This window comes from Phodopus roborovskii, unplaced genomic scaffold, assembly GCF_943737965.1.
Source record: "Phodopus roborovskii unplaced genomic scaffold, PHOROB, whole genome shotgun sequence".
In the NCBI taxonomy this organism is placed as follows: domain Eukaryota; kingdom Metazoa; phylum Chordata; class Mammalia; order Rodentia; family Cricetidae; genus Phodopus; species Phodopus roborovskii.
In genome coordinates, this window is record NW_026126432.1 from 4,023,105 (window position 1) to 4,038,253 (window position 15,149).

Genomic DNA, 15,149 nt, shown 5'->3' on the forward strand with positions numbered 1-15,149 from the left:
AGTTAACTGACACCCTGAGGTCTTGTTTGCAATGTGTTTACTATTTTGAACATAATCATATCCAGGGTAAGCAACACCGAGACACACATAGTATGTCATTGTACTTATTCTCCTGGGATTGAATGGAGCAAACCTGGCTCTGAAGAGATACTAAGATACCGATCTTGTTGTGTTAGAGTCTCCCTTACTTATTTATGCCTTACTATATGGGTACAATATCTAAGGGCAAACAAATACGATTAGCTCAAGTTTAGACACATGCTTCTTGGAGTTGGAATGATAGCTCTTAAAAAAAAGACAAAGCAAATATATTCTAAAATAGATTTTTATTATGAAATATAAAATTTTGGAAATATTTTAAAAATTCAGTTATAATGTTAATATTTATAAGCAAAAGCACCACATTAAAAATACATTGATAAAATGATCTAATTACAAATTGGCAAATCATAAAGTCTAAGTATAGAACTACATCAGGTGTCTTTAGAGCTGAGTAGAAAGTATAGAATATTAGTTACACATAAGAAGTCCACTGGCAGAATTGGGAATTCACACCTACTATGTACACCAAATAAAACTGGGCCAAACTGGTTTGTGAGGACTAGTTCCCTGCAACCCTGGTCTGAATGAATCTGTGATATTTTATAGAGCTAATCCACAAAGTGGAAGACTGGAAGGCATAATTTCTTTAAGAATATATTAATTTCTCAAAGGATATAAATAATGTGTGTATGTGTTTGTACCTAAGCTGCTATTTTGCAGAATGGGTTTAATGAAATGTGAAAAAAGGCATTTTTTCTCTCTGAATTAATTGGTTTAGGCATTTTTGTGAATGAAGGATGAAAATGAATTTATTTATTTAAAGCAGGGTTGTCTGGAACATACTATGCAGACCAACTGTCCTGGAACTTGTGACTAATCCTCTGCTTCTGCCTCCCAAGTGCTGGAATCACAGGCACATACTGCCAGTAACACCAAATTCTTTTTTTTCAGATAATGTTTCTCTATGGAGCACTGACTGCCCTGGAACTCGATTGGTAGACCAGGCTGGCCTTGAACTCTGCCTCCCAGTGCTGGGATTAAAGGTGTGAGCCATGATGCCCAACTCTGTAGCCAGTTCTTAAAAGATAAAAATTCTATAATAGTCCAAGAATTAATTAAAATATCAAATTATCATTATTTTACTAGTAGAAAAAGAAAACTACATAACAGATTTTTTAAAAAAATAAGAAATGCAAATGTGAAGAAAAAAGTATTGGTTTTTACTAAAACTATGTTCAAAATCCAATTAAATGTCAGGTTATGTATGACAGAATAGTGGAATCCAATTAATTTTTTGTTTTGTTTTGTTTTTTTGGTTGTTGTTGTTGTTCTTTGGGGTTTTTGTTAATAAAACAGGGTTTCTATGTGTAGCCCTGGCTGTCCTGGAATCCATTCTGTAGACCAGGCTGGCCTCCAACTCAGAGATTCACCTGCCTCTGCCTCCAAAGCACTGACTGACATTAAAGGTGTACACAGGCCCAGGTTTGTTTGTTTGTTTGTTTTTGTTTTTCAAGACAGGATTTCTCTGTATTGCTTTGGAGCCTGTCCTGGAACTCTCTCTGTAGACCAGTCACCTGCTTATGCCTCCTAAGTGTGGGAATTAAAGGTGTGTGCCACCAATGGCTGGCTCAGGTTTTATTCTTAAGGATAATTTTGTACTTGAAGTTAAAAGTTCTAGTCTGAATATACAAAATTATTGTAGCTCTAATAGTTTTACTGTAACGTTATATGAAAGTAGTATCCAAGAAACTACTACTTGACCATCAATGACTTCACAGTAAAGATGTTTAAATACTTGTCAGGAATTTTAGTGACAGATATTAGAATGGCACAACATCTTTAAAAAAGCTGCCAAAGGCATGTTACAATCCACATATCCTCGTTAGACCAGTAAGACCTAGTTTAAATTTAAGGGCAATACAGATTTCAAACATAAACACATTTTAAACATTACCTTTTAAACATTTTAGCTCAGAGAAATTTAGTATCAGCACCAAATATCTATCCATATAATTCCCATTTAAAAAAGTTAGTAGTCTATAAAATCTCAAGTTTTTCTGTACAATGGTTCAGTTTCATATGTGGCTATTAAATTCTCAAATTAAAAAGTCAAAGCTGCTAACTCAGTCTTTAAGCAACTGAAGAGCCAGGTGTGTAAGAAATGCCTGGCAGAATCCACCATCAAGTGCAAAGTTCTTCTATCATATCCATTTTTCAAAACAAACTCTCTTAAGTAGATAAAACATGTTTGACTCCCATCCCCAAACATGTTCAGGTTTTCTTTTTGTTTGCCAGGCCTGAGGAATGGCCTCAGAGCCTTCATAGGCTGGGCAAACATAGCCCCAGCCCTGGCACTTTTTCTGACCTAATTTTGATAAAAATTTAAAGCCTATTCTAGTCTAAAATAATCTTATATTTCAACATTCAGTTTAATTATTAAAAGCACTGCAAAGCAGTAAAATTTTTGTTTTGTACTGATGTGTTATTTTTTAAAGACAGTTTTATCTATCATATAGCTTTGGCAGGCCTGCAATTTGCTATATAGGCCAGACTGGCCTTGAACTCAATAGAGACTTGCCTGCCTCTGTTCCCTACCTGCTGGGATTAAAGGCATGAGCTATCATGCCAAGCATATGTTTTGAGACAGGGTCTCCTGTAGCTCAGGCTGGCCTCAAATTTGCTATGTAAAGGACAATGTCAGGACTCTTGATACTCTTGCCTTTATGTCTCAAGTGCTGGGATTACAAATTTATACTACCATATTGGCATAGCTCAGCAGTAAGGATATTTTCATAATTCAAAACTAACACTGATTTACATATGTTAGGTATGTCTATGGCAGTAAAATTACCTAAAGTTCAAAACTATATTGTTAACCCACTACATAGACAAAAAGGAGGAACACAGGTTTTAAAAATCAAGTTAATAGAAAAAAATGCCATATAATAGTATACTGTACATATGATGTTATTATAATCTCAGTTTCAACAATTCTATTAAAAACCAATAGGGTTTCTGTCTATTCTGAATCAATAAATTATTCAAAATTAAAACTTTTTTATAAATAGTAACAATAGATGTCATATTGGGGATGTAAGATTTTCAAAAGTAACAAATACTTCAAGACTATATGATTCAAGTACTGCTTTTACATTACTGAACTGTATCTATAGTTGGTAACTGACCCATAACACTGGCATACAGACTACATGGCAGCAATCAGGTAAGTAGTACTGTCTGCTTGTTTTTCACATCATCATAGGGAGAATTCTTTTAGTAGGAACCAGGATATTATACGTCGATCCAATTAGTTAGCATACTTATGAAGGAAACGTTCAAAGGCATCATAGATGGCTTGTCTAAAATGAAATGTAAAGAAACAATTAGTCATTAACAAGTATGGAGAAGGACATAACTACTGTATTTCTAAAATTATCTCTGGTTAAAAATATCTGATAAAATATGCTTCTGATATCTCTAGAGGACAAAATATAGGAAAAATCCTTTAATATAAGATTTAAATTTTGTTTTTCGAGACAGGGTTTCTCTGTTTAACAACCCTAGCTGTCCTGGAACTAGCTTTGTAGACCAGGCGGCTTTGAACTTACAGTGATCCAGCTGCCTCTGCTTCCCAAGTGCTGAGATTAAAGGGGAGTGCTACCTGGCTAAAATATTTTTTATATGTTCTAGTCTTCCTACTTCCTTGGGCTCCATACATTCCTTAAGGCAATAAATAAATAAATAAATAAATAAATAAATAAATAAATATTAAAATTCCCCAAACAAGAAACACATAAATACTTATTTGGATCATCTTACCTGAAGAGTCCTTGTTTAAAGAGATAAGCACTTATATGACCCCCTTCTAGGTAGCGGATTTCACAACCAGGCCAAATTTCTTGTAGGCTTCGAACTCCTGTTCGTGGAATATAGGCATCCTCTTTGGCTTGTACCACAATAATGAGGCTTGGGTCAACTGGAACTAAGTGTAGGATTTTGATGCATTAAAAAGTGCTTTAATTTTTGTATAAATCCTAAAATCACATTACCAAACAAAATGTACCATACATGAGTCTGTAATTCTAGCTACTTTGGAGCCTGAGGAAGAGGATTACAAGTTCAAGACCAGTCTGGATAACTTAGATACTGTCCTAGACCCTGGGGTGATGGCTTAGTTAGTAAGGTCCTTGCTGCACTAGCATGAAAACATGAGTTTTCCTAGAACCCATGCTAAAAGCTGGATACAGAGCTTCACTTATAATCTCAGCCCTGGGGAAGTAGATGATGGCCAACCCAGTCAGTCTAGTGGAATTAGTAAGCATCAGGTTTAGCAAGAGAACTTGCCTCAAAAAAATTAGGGTGGAAAGTGATGAGAAAGACATCTGTGTTGACTTCTGTCTTCTACATGTATGTGTACATATAAATGAACATGCATACATGAAAGAGAAAACAATGTACCATAGTACCACAATATTCATATAGTAACATGAAGACTTTTTTTGTTTGTTTGTTCTTTAATAAAGATAGAGTTCTCATGTAGTCCAGGCTGTCCTCAAGCTCACTTTGTAGCCAAGGAGGACTTGAACTGCTGATCTTCTTGCCTATATCAGAGTTCTAATACTAGGATTACAGGCATGCAGCACCATTCCCAGTTTATGAAGTGCTGGGGATTGAGCCCAGACATTGTGCACGCTATACCCGCAGCCCTAAAATGAACATTCTAAGGATATACACAGAAAAACAAAAACAACGGAGCTGGAGAGATGGCTCAAGTGGTTAAGAGCATTGCTATTCCAGAGAACTTGTGTTCTATCCCCAGCTCCCACATGGAGGGTGGCTCACAACCATCTATAACTTCAGTTCCCAGGGATCTGACACCCTCTTCTGGCCTCCAAGGGCACCAGGACTATATGTGGTGTACAGACATGCATGTAGGCAAAACATCCATCCACACATGAAAAGTATATAACAAATATTTACACAGCACAGTTGTTCCCAGTTTCCTTTGAAAATTAGTACCTGAAAAGTTTGCTACATGAGTGCATTCATCCATGACTCCTTTCATGAATATTAGAGATTCTTTTTGAAGATTGCTTCTTTTTTGTTCTCTGCTGAGCAGGTGAAGCGACTGAGGGTTGTAACTTGCAAAATGGCTTTTGTTAGTTGAGAGTGTTTGATTCAGGCATTCCATCTTAGCGGGATCTTGCAACAAGTGTCCTTTTGAAGTAGCACTGATAGATGTTTTACCAGAATCATGGCACTTAGCATTTGGGGACACAACTTGGTCTGTCATATCTAAATTTAATGTTCTGGAAACCAGATTCAGGTTAGTCAGCTTGTCTGTACTGCTAGGGAAGTGCTTCATGAACTCATGTCCCATTTTGAAAGAATCTGTCTGAATATATGATAAAAAAGAAAACACTATATTAGAACTTTATGAAGCATTTTAAAAACAGAAAAGATAAGAAGTATTAGTAGGTACATACATCTATACATACAATGGCATTTTAAAAATGGTAAATTTCACATTGGTAGATTTACCATCTTTCTTATAGGACCAAAGGAAAAACAAATACCAAAATTTGAAGAAGATGAAAGTAAACAGTACATTTATTGTTGAATGTTTGTAATGAAGAGTCAAAGTTGCCAAGTGGCAGTGGTGCACGCTTTTAATCCCAGCACTCAGTAGACAGAGGCAGGTAGATCTCTGAACTTGAGGCTAACCTGGTCTACAGAATGACCTCCAGGACAGCAGCCACGCTACATAGACAAACCCTATCTCAAAATAAGTCAAAGTTACCTGCATCAGATTTTTATGGCCCAAAATTTCAAAATATAGCTATATGGACATAACCTATATATAATGTACATTTAAGCACAAAAAAATAGCTACTTCAAATCCTTTGTTTGGGGATAGACAAACAATTTTAAAAAATATATAAAAATGTTGTGTATGAAAGTTGTAGAAGAATATTAAAATTTTATTAACTTGGCAAAATTGACTTGCAACTTATATGAGAACTGACTAATTATTTTTCATTTTACTTTATTTTTGGAGACAAAACCTCACTATATATCCCTTGCTGGCCTAATGCTTACTATGTAGACCAGGCTAGCTTCAAATAGAAGATCTATCTGCCTCTGCCTCATGAATGCAGGGGTTAAAGATGTACACCACCATGCCTGGCTCAAATTATCTTTATTAAGAGCAAGAATGAAATAAAATTTAAAGGTATTATAGAGCCAGGAGGTGGTGGCACACACCTTTAGTACCAACACTTGGGAGGCAGACCTTTGTAGCTTTAGAGTCCTGGACTCACTCAAGGCTGGCCTTGAACTCACAAAGATCTGCCTGTCTCTGCTTCCTGAGTTCTGGGATTAAAGGTGTGCGCCACCACTGCCTGGCCAAAGGCAACATTTTGACCTTAAAACCCAGCACATATGCCCAAACACCTGCCAAAATGGAAGAAAGGCCTAACGTATCAAAGACCTAGTCCAAACTTCCAGGATCCAGCAAAGTCCTAAATGAACTACTAACCTTGCTTTTTAGCTTCTGTAGTTCTGCTTCTTGCTAATGAAATTTATAACCAGGATGTACTTTTTATGTACAAAAAGACAAAGAAATATGAGGATGGGGCTGCATGATTCCCCATACAGTCACTGGCTGCAGATAAAGACTTTCTTTTCTGAAACTGAGGAAGAGGCAAAGTGGGGAGAAGGTCTGGGAGAAGGGCAGGTAGGGGAAACTACAATCAGGATGCAATATATGAGAGAAGAATAAATAAAAAATAGAGAGAGAGAGAAAGAGAGAGAGAATGTTCATGTGAAGGACTGGAGAGATGGCTCAGGTTAGGGGCACTAGCTGCTTTTCCAGAGGTCCTGAATTCAGTTCTTAGCAATCACATAACCATCTATAATGGGATTTGATATTCTCTTTTGGCATACAGGTGTACATGTAAACAGAACATTCACATATAAAATACAAAAAAGAAGAAAAGGAGAATAAGGAAGAAGGTGTATTTCCTGGTTAGTTTACCTCATAACAGAGAGAGAGAGAGAGAGAGAGAGAGAGAGAGAGAGAGAGAGAGAGAGAGAGAGAAGGAAACAGCAAAAAACCCCAGAAACATTAATATGAGTTGTTTAGTGAGTATGCTGGTTAGTTTTTGTCAGCTTGACACAGACTAGTCACATGGAAAAAAAAAAACAAACAAAAAACTTACCCCACAGTATTCAAGCATATGAATAATTTCTTCTTCATAAACTGTTTGTGTATAATACTGCTTTTCCAGCTCCCGCCAATTAATTGATTTACTCAAGACACCCTAAAATAAAGTAAGATCAAATCATGACATAGCTTGCATAGTACTTTTATTTTTATTAATTACTATATCAGACAGAGTTAATACAATCAAGCTTGAGATTATCTATCCTTTGAAAGGCCTGTTTATATTCTTGAGTGAAGTCTGGGAATTTGATCAAAAAGCAGCTTTTACCCTAATGATACACTTTCCCTAAATGATAAAAGTGGGTCACTGAGGTCACATTGTTTATACAAGTCTGTGCTCTGCTCAATGCTGAAATTCCGTCTCAACTTTTGGTACACTCACAGCTGAGGACTTCTAAGCACTGACTCCAGACTCTTAACTCTGATAGGCTCAGTGATGAGCAGCACTTTACCATTTGTTGCAAGTGACTTCTAGAGAATTAAGCATAAACCATGAGGTTTGGCTGAGCAAGGACCCTTGGAAGGACCAGTTTTGTCGTCTCATGTGCCTTTTCCTTTTATTGATTTTCTGTCATATCCTTTTGATAAAATTAAGTCCTCCCCCTCCCCCCCCCCGTATAAAATGGAGAGAGTGTGTGTTGTTATTCCTTTCAGCAGTCACTGAACCTAAGAATGATTTTTGGGACCACCAAGATAACTTGATAAGTACATATTATCAAGTTTCAACTGCAATCCAATTACCGTAGTGAAGACCCCAGATGCTGTGGACCAAGACAGGCATGGAATCAATGGCATGGGCTTGGGCCAGTTAGATACTGCTAAAGAGGCCATCTGTAATGACAAACGTAAATTTAGAGTTTCTATTTGTTAATGTGAAAGATGTGTAATACTAAAAAGTATTTTATATAGTTGGGAGTAAGAGAAGATATGAACATAGGGGCTGTAATACTTATAGAATGCCCTCAAATTATAAATTCAACAACACGATTACAAGCATGCACTTGGCATACCTGGCTCAGACTAACATTGTGAAATTATGTTTTTATAATTCAAATGATCATTTATACCAAACTTCAAATCCATTTTTTAATATAACACACACACCCCTAATGACAACTACATGTTATGGAATCAACCAGCGCACACTTCAGATGCTAACTGCACTGAGTGCTTCATGGAGAAAACAGTGCATCAAGCAATTGTGGTATAGTACTGTGGAAATGTACTGAGAGTGAAGCACAGTTTGCAGATGAAGCTGGAACTCAAAAATGGGCTTCTGGCGGGAAGGAAGCTGTAAAGCTGTTGTTTGACTAGGTAATGGCACAAGGGGGCACTAGAGAGACATTAGTGCCTGACACAGCTAATGCACTACGAAGCAAGCTAGCACATTTTGAGCAGGAGGAAGCAAAAACCTGACTCAATTCACATTACATCACAGAGGAAAAACGTAAAGAAACCAGGTTGTCTCTGATCAGCATTTTGCTTAGTCCTCACCAGAGAGGCTTCTTCTTGTAGTAGACAAGAACTAACAGAGACCTACAACTGGACAATGAACAAGGAGTAGGAGGCTTTGAGCCAGATAGTGGTGACACATGCCTTTAATCCCAGCATTGGGGGTGGGATGAGGAGCAGAGGCAGGCAGATCTCTGCGTTCTAGGCCAGACTGGTCTACAGAGCAAGTTACAGGACAGCCAGGGCTACACAGAAACCCTGTCTCGAAAAAAAAGACAAAACAAACAAAACAGAGGCTTTGGAGAACTTGGCCTTAAATGAGATAGTTTCATCAACTTTTTCCTCAGAGCTCAGGGCTTATACAGAGCAGAAGGAAGCAAAGAGAGGGTGCAAAGATTGTTAGGAGCCAGAGGTAGTGAATGACTCCAAGGAACCAGTGTCTTCCAGAAACAACAAAATGGATACACATATGAACTCAGAGCCTGGCAGCACATACAGGGCCTGAACAAGTTCAAACCAGGTTGGGTACCAGCCCTGAGAGAGAGAAGTTGACATGGGGGGGGGGTTCCATTCGTAACCTAACCATGAAGCTGTCTACAATTGGTACCCGCTTGAAAGGGTTTAAAAAAAAAAAAAGAGTCTCATCCTGGGTCCCATGCCCAGGAAAAGATAGCCAACACAAAATAAATTCAATGGTATTTTTGTAAACTTTTCATCTCATCTAGCTTTGTTTGGTCCTTCTTTTGTCTTATTGATCTTAAGACAATTGGTCTTTGGTTTCCAGTTACTTTGGGGGTTGAGGGGGTTGTGTGTGTATATGCATTTCTTGGTGTGTGTGTGTATGTTTGCTTGTTTTTTAAAGAGAAAGGTTGTGGATTAGATTAGTAGAGAGGTGGTGAGGATCTGGAAAGAGTTGAGAGAGGTAAAAAGTATTAAAATATATGAAAACAAGTTTTTCAATAATAATGCTAATAGTAATAATAAAGAATGGAAGAAAAGACTGGGCACAGGGAAATTAGAAGTCTGTTCAGTGTAATCTAGAAGAAAAAGTTCGTGGTGCTGAGGATGGAGAAAGTCACAATGAAACTTATTATGTTGGACAATTAATATACACTAAAAAGATTTAAAAAGCACCTTCCAATTCATTTCTCATCTATCTATCCATCCATCCATCCATCCATCCATCCATCCATCCATCCATCCATCTATCGTATACAATATTCTGCCTGCATGTATCCTTGCAAGTCAGAAGAGAAACCAGATCTTATTACAGATGGTTGTGGGCCATCATGTGGTTGCTGGGAATTTAACTCAGAACCTCTGGAAGAGCAGCCAGTGCTCTTAACCCCTGAGCTATCTATCCAGACCCTCATTTCTCTTCTGACTAGTAGCAGAAGTAAGAATACACTTTGAGAATATATATATATATATATATATATATATATTTTTTTTTTTTTTTGATTGATTTTTCAGGATAGGTTTTTCTCTGTGTAGCCCTGGCTGTCCTGGAACTCACCATGGAGACCAGGCTAGCCTTGAAATCACAGAGATCTGCCTGCCTTTGACTCCAAAGGGCTGGGATTAAAGGCGTGCACAATCATTGCCTTGCTTTGTAATCAACTTTTAATAAAATATAAATCCACCTGGAGTTGTACATATATGCTTGTCAACATAAATCACACAAAATAACATTACTTCATTATTAGAACTATTTCTACTTCCTACTTTGACCAATTCATGCCTCAAGTACACTTAAAATTACCCCTATTTACAAACACAATGGTAATGAAATATAAGGAAAAGACTCACATGTCCTCCCATGGATATTCCAGTCATCCCAAGAGGTCCATAACCTTCCCTCTCCAGCCAATGCAAGAGAGCTGCAGACTCCAGAATAAGAGCACCCCCCATCACAAATAGGTCAGACACATTTTTCAAGCTGGATCTTCTAGCCTCACAAAACAAAACAGAAAATGATTTATTTCATGCATTTACATGTTTAATACTTTAAAAAGTTAATAAATAATTGTGTATTGGTGTTTATTGCTGCATGTGCACATGTATACATGCCACAGTGTGTGTAGAGGTCAGAAAACAACATTGTGGATGGAATCAGTTTTCTCCTTTCACCTTTACGTTGGTTCCAGGGATTGTGCAGCAATTGATTTTACCAGTTCAGTCATTTCACTGATCCACAGTTACATTTTAGTGGGTTTTTTGTGTTATTTTTTTCTCCTGAGATAGAAGCTTCCTATGTAGCTCAAGCTACCAGTGAGCTCATTTGTAGCCCATAGAGGCCTCAAATTTGAGATCTTCCTGCCTTTGCCTCCTAAGTGCTGAGATTTCAGATATGTGCTACCATGCCTGATTTCAAAAACATGTCTTAATCAATTATCAATTTACCTTAGAGACTGGGCTGCTGTACCAGATTGACCTTAGTGCCAGGATTACAGTAGTGCCATGAAACCTGGGTAGATTAATTTAAATAAAAACCAACATATCTGGAATTTTCTGTTTTTAATTTTTGACACAGGATCATGTTATACACAGGGTCATTCTGATCTACTAGCCTTTGCTTTATAGTGCTGGCATTACAGGTTGGCCATTGTGCCCTGTATCAGGGGAATTCTTATAAAGAGAAGTCTCCTTTCTGCAACTAGAGACTTAGAAGAAAGATAATAGACGTTAAACTGAGGTAGCTGAGGTTCTGATTTCAAACTGGTCGTCTCTTCACAGAATTAATGTAAGGAGGCACCAACTGAATAATCAATCACTAAGTAAATCTGTGGACATTTTGACTAGAGTTCATTGGAATGTTGAAGCAGGGGTCAGGCTCAGCTTAGGATCCACAATTTAACTGTGTTTCAGAAATGCTAACAACAAACTGTATGCTTGCTTTCTTCCATCACAGTAGATCACATTCCATCTAAAAAGACCCCACCTTGTTTCCCATCTTCAAGCCAGTTTTCTTTTCTTTTCTTTTCTTTTTCTTTCAATCCCTTTAATAAGGTGGTTGGAGGAACCAAGAGAATAACAGGCAGGAGGTGGACAAAGTAGTGCTTCGTAAGCCCTTCTCAGTAATTCACCACTCATCTTATGATAACTGGATCTTGCTGGGATCAAAACAGTTGGATTCCATGATGGGGAGGCCATTGGCTTCTCGATATTTCACAAGTCTCCGGCGGGCCCACTCTTGCATTCTGTAGTCAGGCAGATATGCCACAAAGGTGGTACCCAAGACCAGGACGATGGAAAAACCAAAGAAGAAGACAGCCCGCATATTCCAGACGTACACCACAGGGTCCTGGTCATAACCATGAAAGTCTGGGTTCTTCGCGTAGATGTTTTCGTCCTCGGGTTCTGGGTCCTCCTGCCAGCTCATGGTCGGTTCTTGTTGCCACTTTCTCTCCACAGCAGACAGGGAGATTACAGCCCTGGAGGATTCCCAGCGAATGCGGGCACCTGGGAGTCTTCAAACCCCTGCTGCTGCCGAAAGGCAAAAGGCGGGGAGCATACAAACTTAACAGCCGGGCCGCCATGACAGCTTGTGCTGCTGTGTTGGGGTTGGGGGAGCGGCGCGCCTCAAGCCAGTTTTCTATATTTCACTACAAAATTTGATCTTGCATTTAAGTTATGAATTCTGAAGCTCTGCTCCCTGTCACTCCTCAGTTGGTTCTTTTCATGAGAGATAACTAGCATCAAGTTCCGGACAAGAGATAACTTACAGTGGGCCTGGTCCAGCTCCTTTGCTCCTCCCTCCCTCCCTTCCTCCCTCCCTCTCTCTCTTCCTTCCCTCCTCTCTTTCGTAATCTGCTTACTCACTTTTGATGAAAATAGACTTAAAATGACTTTTTAAAAGAGAGAGAAGCTGGACATAATGGCACACAACTATAATCCCATCTCTTTGGAGGTTGAAGTAGGCCAGCTTGGATAATTTAGTGAAGTACCTCATTCAGTTTCCACCTCCCAATCCCAGCCAAAGCAAGCAAGAGCAGTAAATTGTGGTAAACTCTTTGAGGAAAAAAAAAAAACACATGGGACCATCAGCATTACAACTCTTTTTTAAGGCTGTGGATAAAATTCTGGGCCTTGTCTGCACTAGGCAAAGGCTCTACCACTGAACTCCAGCTCCACTCCAGACCAGTACATTTCTTGAGTACGTAATATAAGAAACAATGTTTTCTTTCTGCCCTCCCCGTTTTTATGTTTGTTTGTTTGTTTGCTTGAGACAAGGCTTTTCTCTGTAGTCTTGCCTGCCCCAGAACTCAAATATCCATTTGCCTCTGTCTCCTGAGTGCTGGGATAAAAGGTGTAAACTACCATATTCGGCAGGAACAATGTTTTCTAAACATAATTCTAAAAACAGTTCTGCATAGAAGAAATCATCAGTACCCCCATTCTATAAATGAGTTAACTCAAACTAAAGAGGCAAGGTTATATAATTAGTAAATGACAAGTTATCATTCCAACCCCAGTCTGTATGAGTCACAGTCTTTTTATTAACCCAGGCTGCTTCTTGTTAGACTAAATAAACTCTTTGGTTTTTAAGCAACTTATGAATAAGGACAAAATATACTTCCTTCTGGAGAACCTAACTGACATGGTAACTCTGTCTTCAAGAGGCTATTCCATTGTTCTGACAAGCTAGCTGCTACAGGATGGTGGGGAACATGGTTAGACTAGTGGATTCCGTGAGCACAGGTTCACTGTCACACTTTGTGTGACACTTCTTTGGCTGTGAAGTGAGTTCCTTGGCAAATGCAATGCTATGTGGTATACCACAACGGAGGATAAGGCATTGTCTTAAGTCCACAGATAACAGTTTTGGCAGAAGCATTATGTGCAGGAATGGAAAATCCATAACCAGAGTGAATAATCCCAATGAGTACAAAACTTTGCCCTTTTCATGAAGGAAGGTTCAAAGTAGTCAATCTACCAATAGGTTGCTGGCTGGTCACCAGGGGAATGGTGCTGTATGGGGGCTCAGTGTTGGTTTCTGCTGTTGACAGATCTGGCACTCAGCAGCAGCAGCTGTAGCCTGGTCAGCCTTGAGTGAAGGGCTCTATTACTCCAGTACATTCATAACCTCCATCTCTGCCACTGTGGCCACTTTATTCATGTATATACTGGGCAAAGTCAGGAATGGCTGGAAAAAAGAGGCTAACTGTCCATAGAATAGAACATCCTATCTGTTTGATTACTGACTTTTTTCTTAGCCAAAGTCATCTTTTGATGAGCATTTACCCTCAAGATACAAATATCTTCAAATCCTTTACTCATTTGGAAAAATTACCCCACATACTTCTTCTCCAAATGTCTTTCTGGCCAATTTTTTCAATCACAATCTTTCCAAGTCTTTGGAAAAAAATAAATAAAAGTACTTTTAAAAAGACAAAGCTTAAGGTCAGGAGAGGTAACTCAGAGGTTAAAAGCTCATACTGTTCTTGCAGAGGACTCAGATTTGGTTCCCAGCACTCATATTAGATGGTTTACAACCTGTAACTATAGCTCCAGGGGATCCAGTGGTGTTCTTCTGGGTTCTATGGACACATGCACATACCAACCCCCTGCCCAACACATACACAGTGTGTTGTTTTTTTTAATGCATTTTAAAATCTATTTTAAAAAACAGATTTAAATTCTAAATCTATTACCTTACCAGACATTAAAATGTAAAATCTTAAAAATTAAGAATTTAAGTCAGTATTCTTAATAAGTTTTACAGGTCGAGTAAAGAAATGGTTAACTAAGGACTACCAAATATCTGTCCTCAAGACTGCAGAAATAAAAACAATGAAGGTGGTAGATACTTACACTTGGTCCTTGGGCTTCCTGCAGCCATTTGAGAAGATGGGTCAAAGAGAAAGTTTTAAAATAATTAAATAAACTCAACTCAGAACATATTATTTAAGCACAACAGTTAAATCTGAATACAACACTCAACCTAGTTATTTCAAAGGCTGTTTAGAAGTCCTCAGATTTTTCAATTTAGTTATTTTCTTCTAATTTACTGAGATATAACCACAAGCCAAATAATTCACACTTTTGAAATTTATAAATTGAAATACTCAGTATACTTACAAGGTTATAAAATCTTTAGATTTAAAATAAAATTTATTGATATATTTTTTTTCAAGACAGGTATTCTTTGTGTAGCCCTGGCTGTCCAGGAACTCACTCTGTAGACCAGGCTGGCCTTAAATTCAGAGATCCATCTGCTCCTGCCTCCCAAGTGCTGGAATTAAAAGTGTGTACCATTACTGCCCAGCTTATTGATACTATTTGTGTAAATGTTTATTTCAGAAATCTAGTAAATATAGAAAAGCATTCAAAACTACTTTATCTACAGACATTGATGCTAACATTTAAACAATTATTTCCAGTAGTTTTCCTTATACGTCGTTTTCTTCTTGTTGTTGTTGTTTGCTTT

At 38.1% G+C, this 15,149-nt stretch overlaps 1 protein-coding gene and 1 pseudogene across 2 annotated transcripts in view; both read right to left on the reverse strand.

The window, feature by feature from the left end:
* Window positions 1–307: 307 nt before the first annotated feature.
* The window catches only part of Abhd18 (abhydrolase domain containing 18), a 33,573-nt gene continuing 18,731 nt past the window's right edge, over window positions 308–15,149 (reverse strand). For both annotated transcript variants that reach the window (XM_051185678.1, XM_051185679.1), the window contains 7 exons: window positions 14,534–14,559; window positions 10,529–10,667; window positions 8,009–8,098; window positions 7,263–7,364; window positions 5,062–5,437; window positions 3,862–4,024; window positions 308–3,401 (listed from right to left, as the gene is read on the reverse strand). In XM_051185678.1, the coding sequence (XP_051041635.1) occupies window positions 3,350–3,401; window positions 3,862–4,024; window positions 5,062–5,437; window positions 7,263–7,364; window positions 8,009–8,098; window positions 10,529–10,667; window positions 14,534–14,559 (948 nt within the window). In that variant the 3' untranslated portion in view covers window positions 308–3,349. The remainder of the gene's footprint in view (window positions 3,402–3,861; window positions 4,025–5,061; window positions 5,438–7,262; window positions 7,365–8,008; window positions 8,099–10,528; window positions 10,668–14,533; window positions 14,560–15,149) is intronic.
* LOC127223169 (NADH dehydrogenase [ubiquinone] 1 beta subcomplex subunit 11, mitochondrial-like) lies at window positions 11,775–12,258 on the reverse strand (annotated as a pseudogene).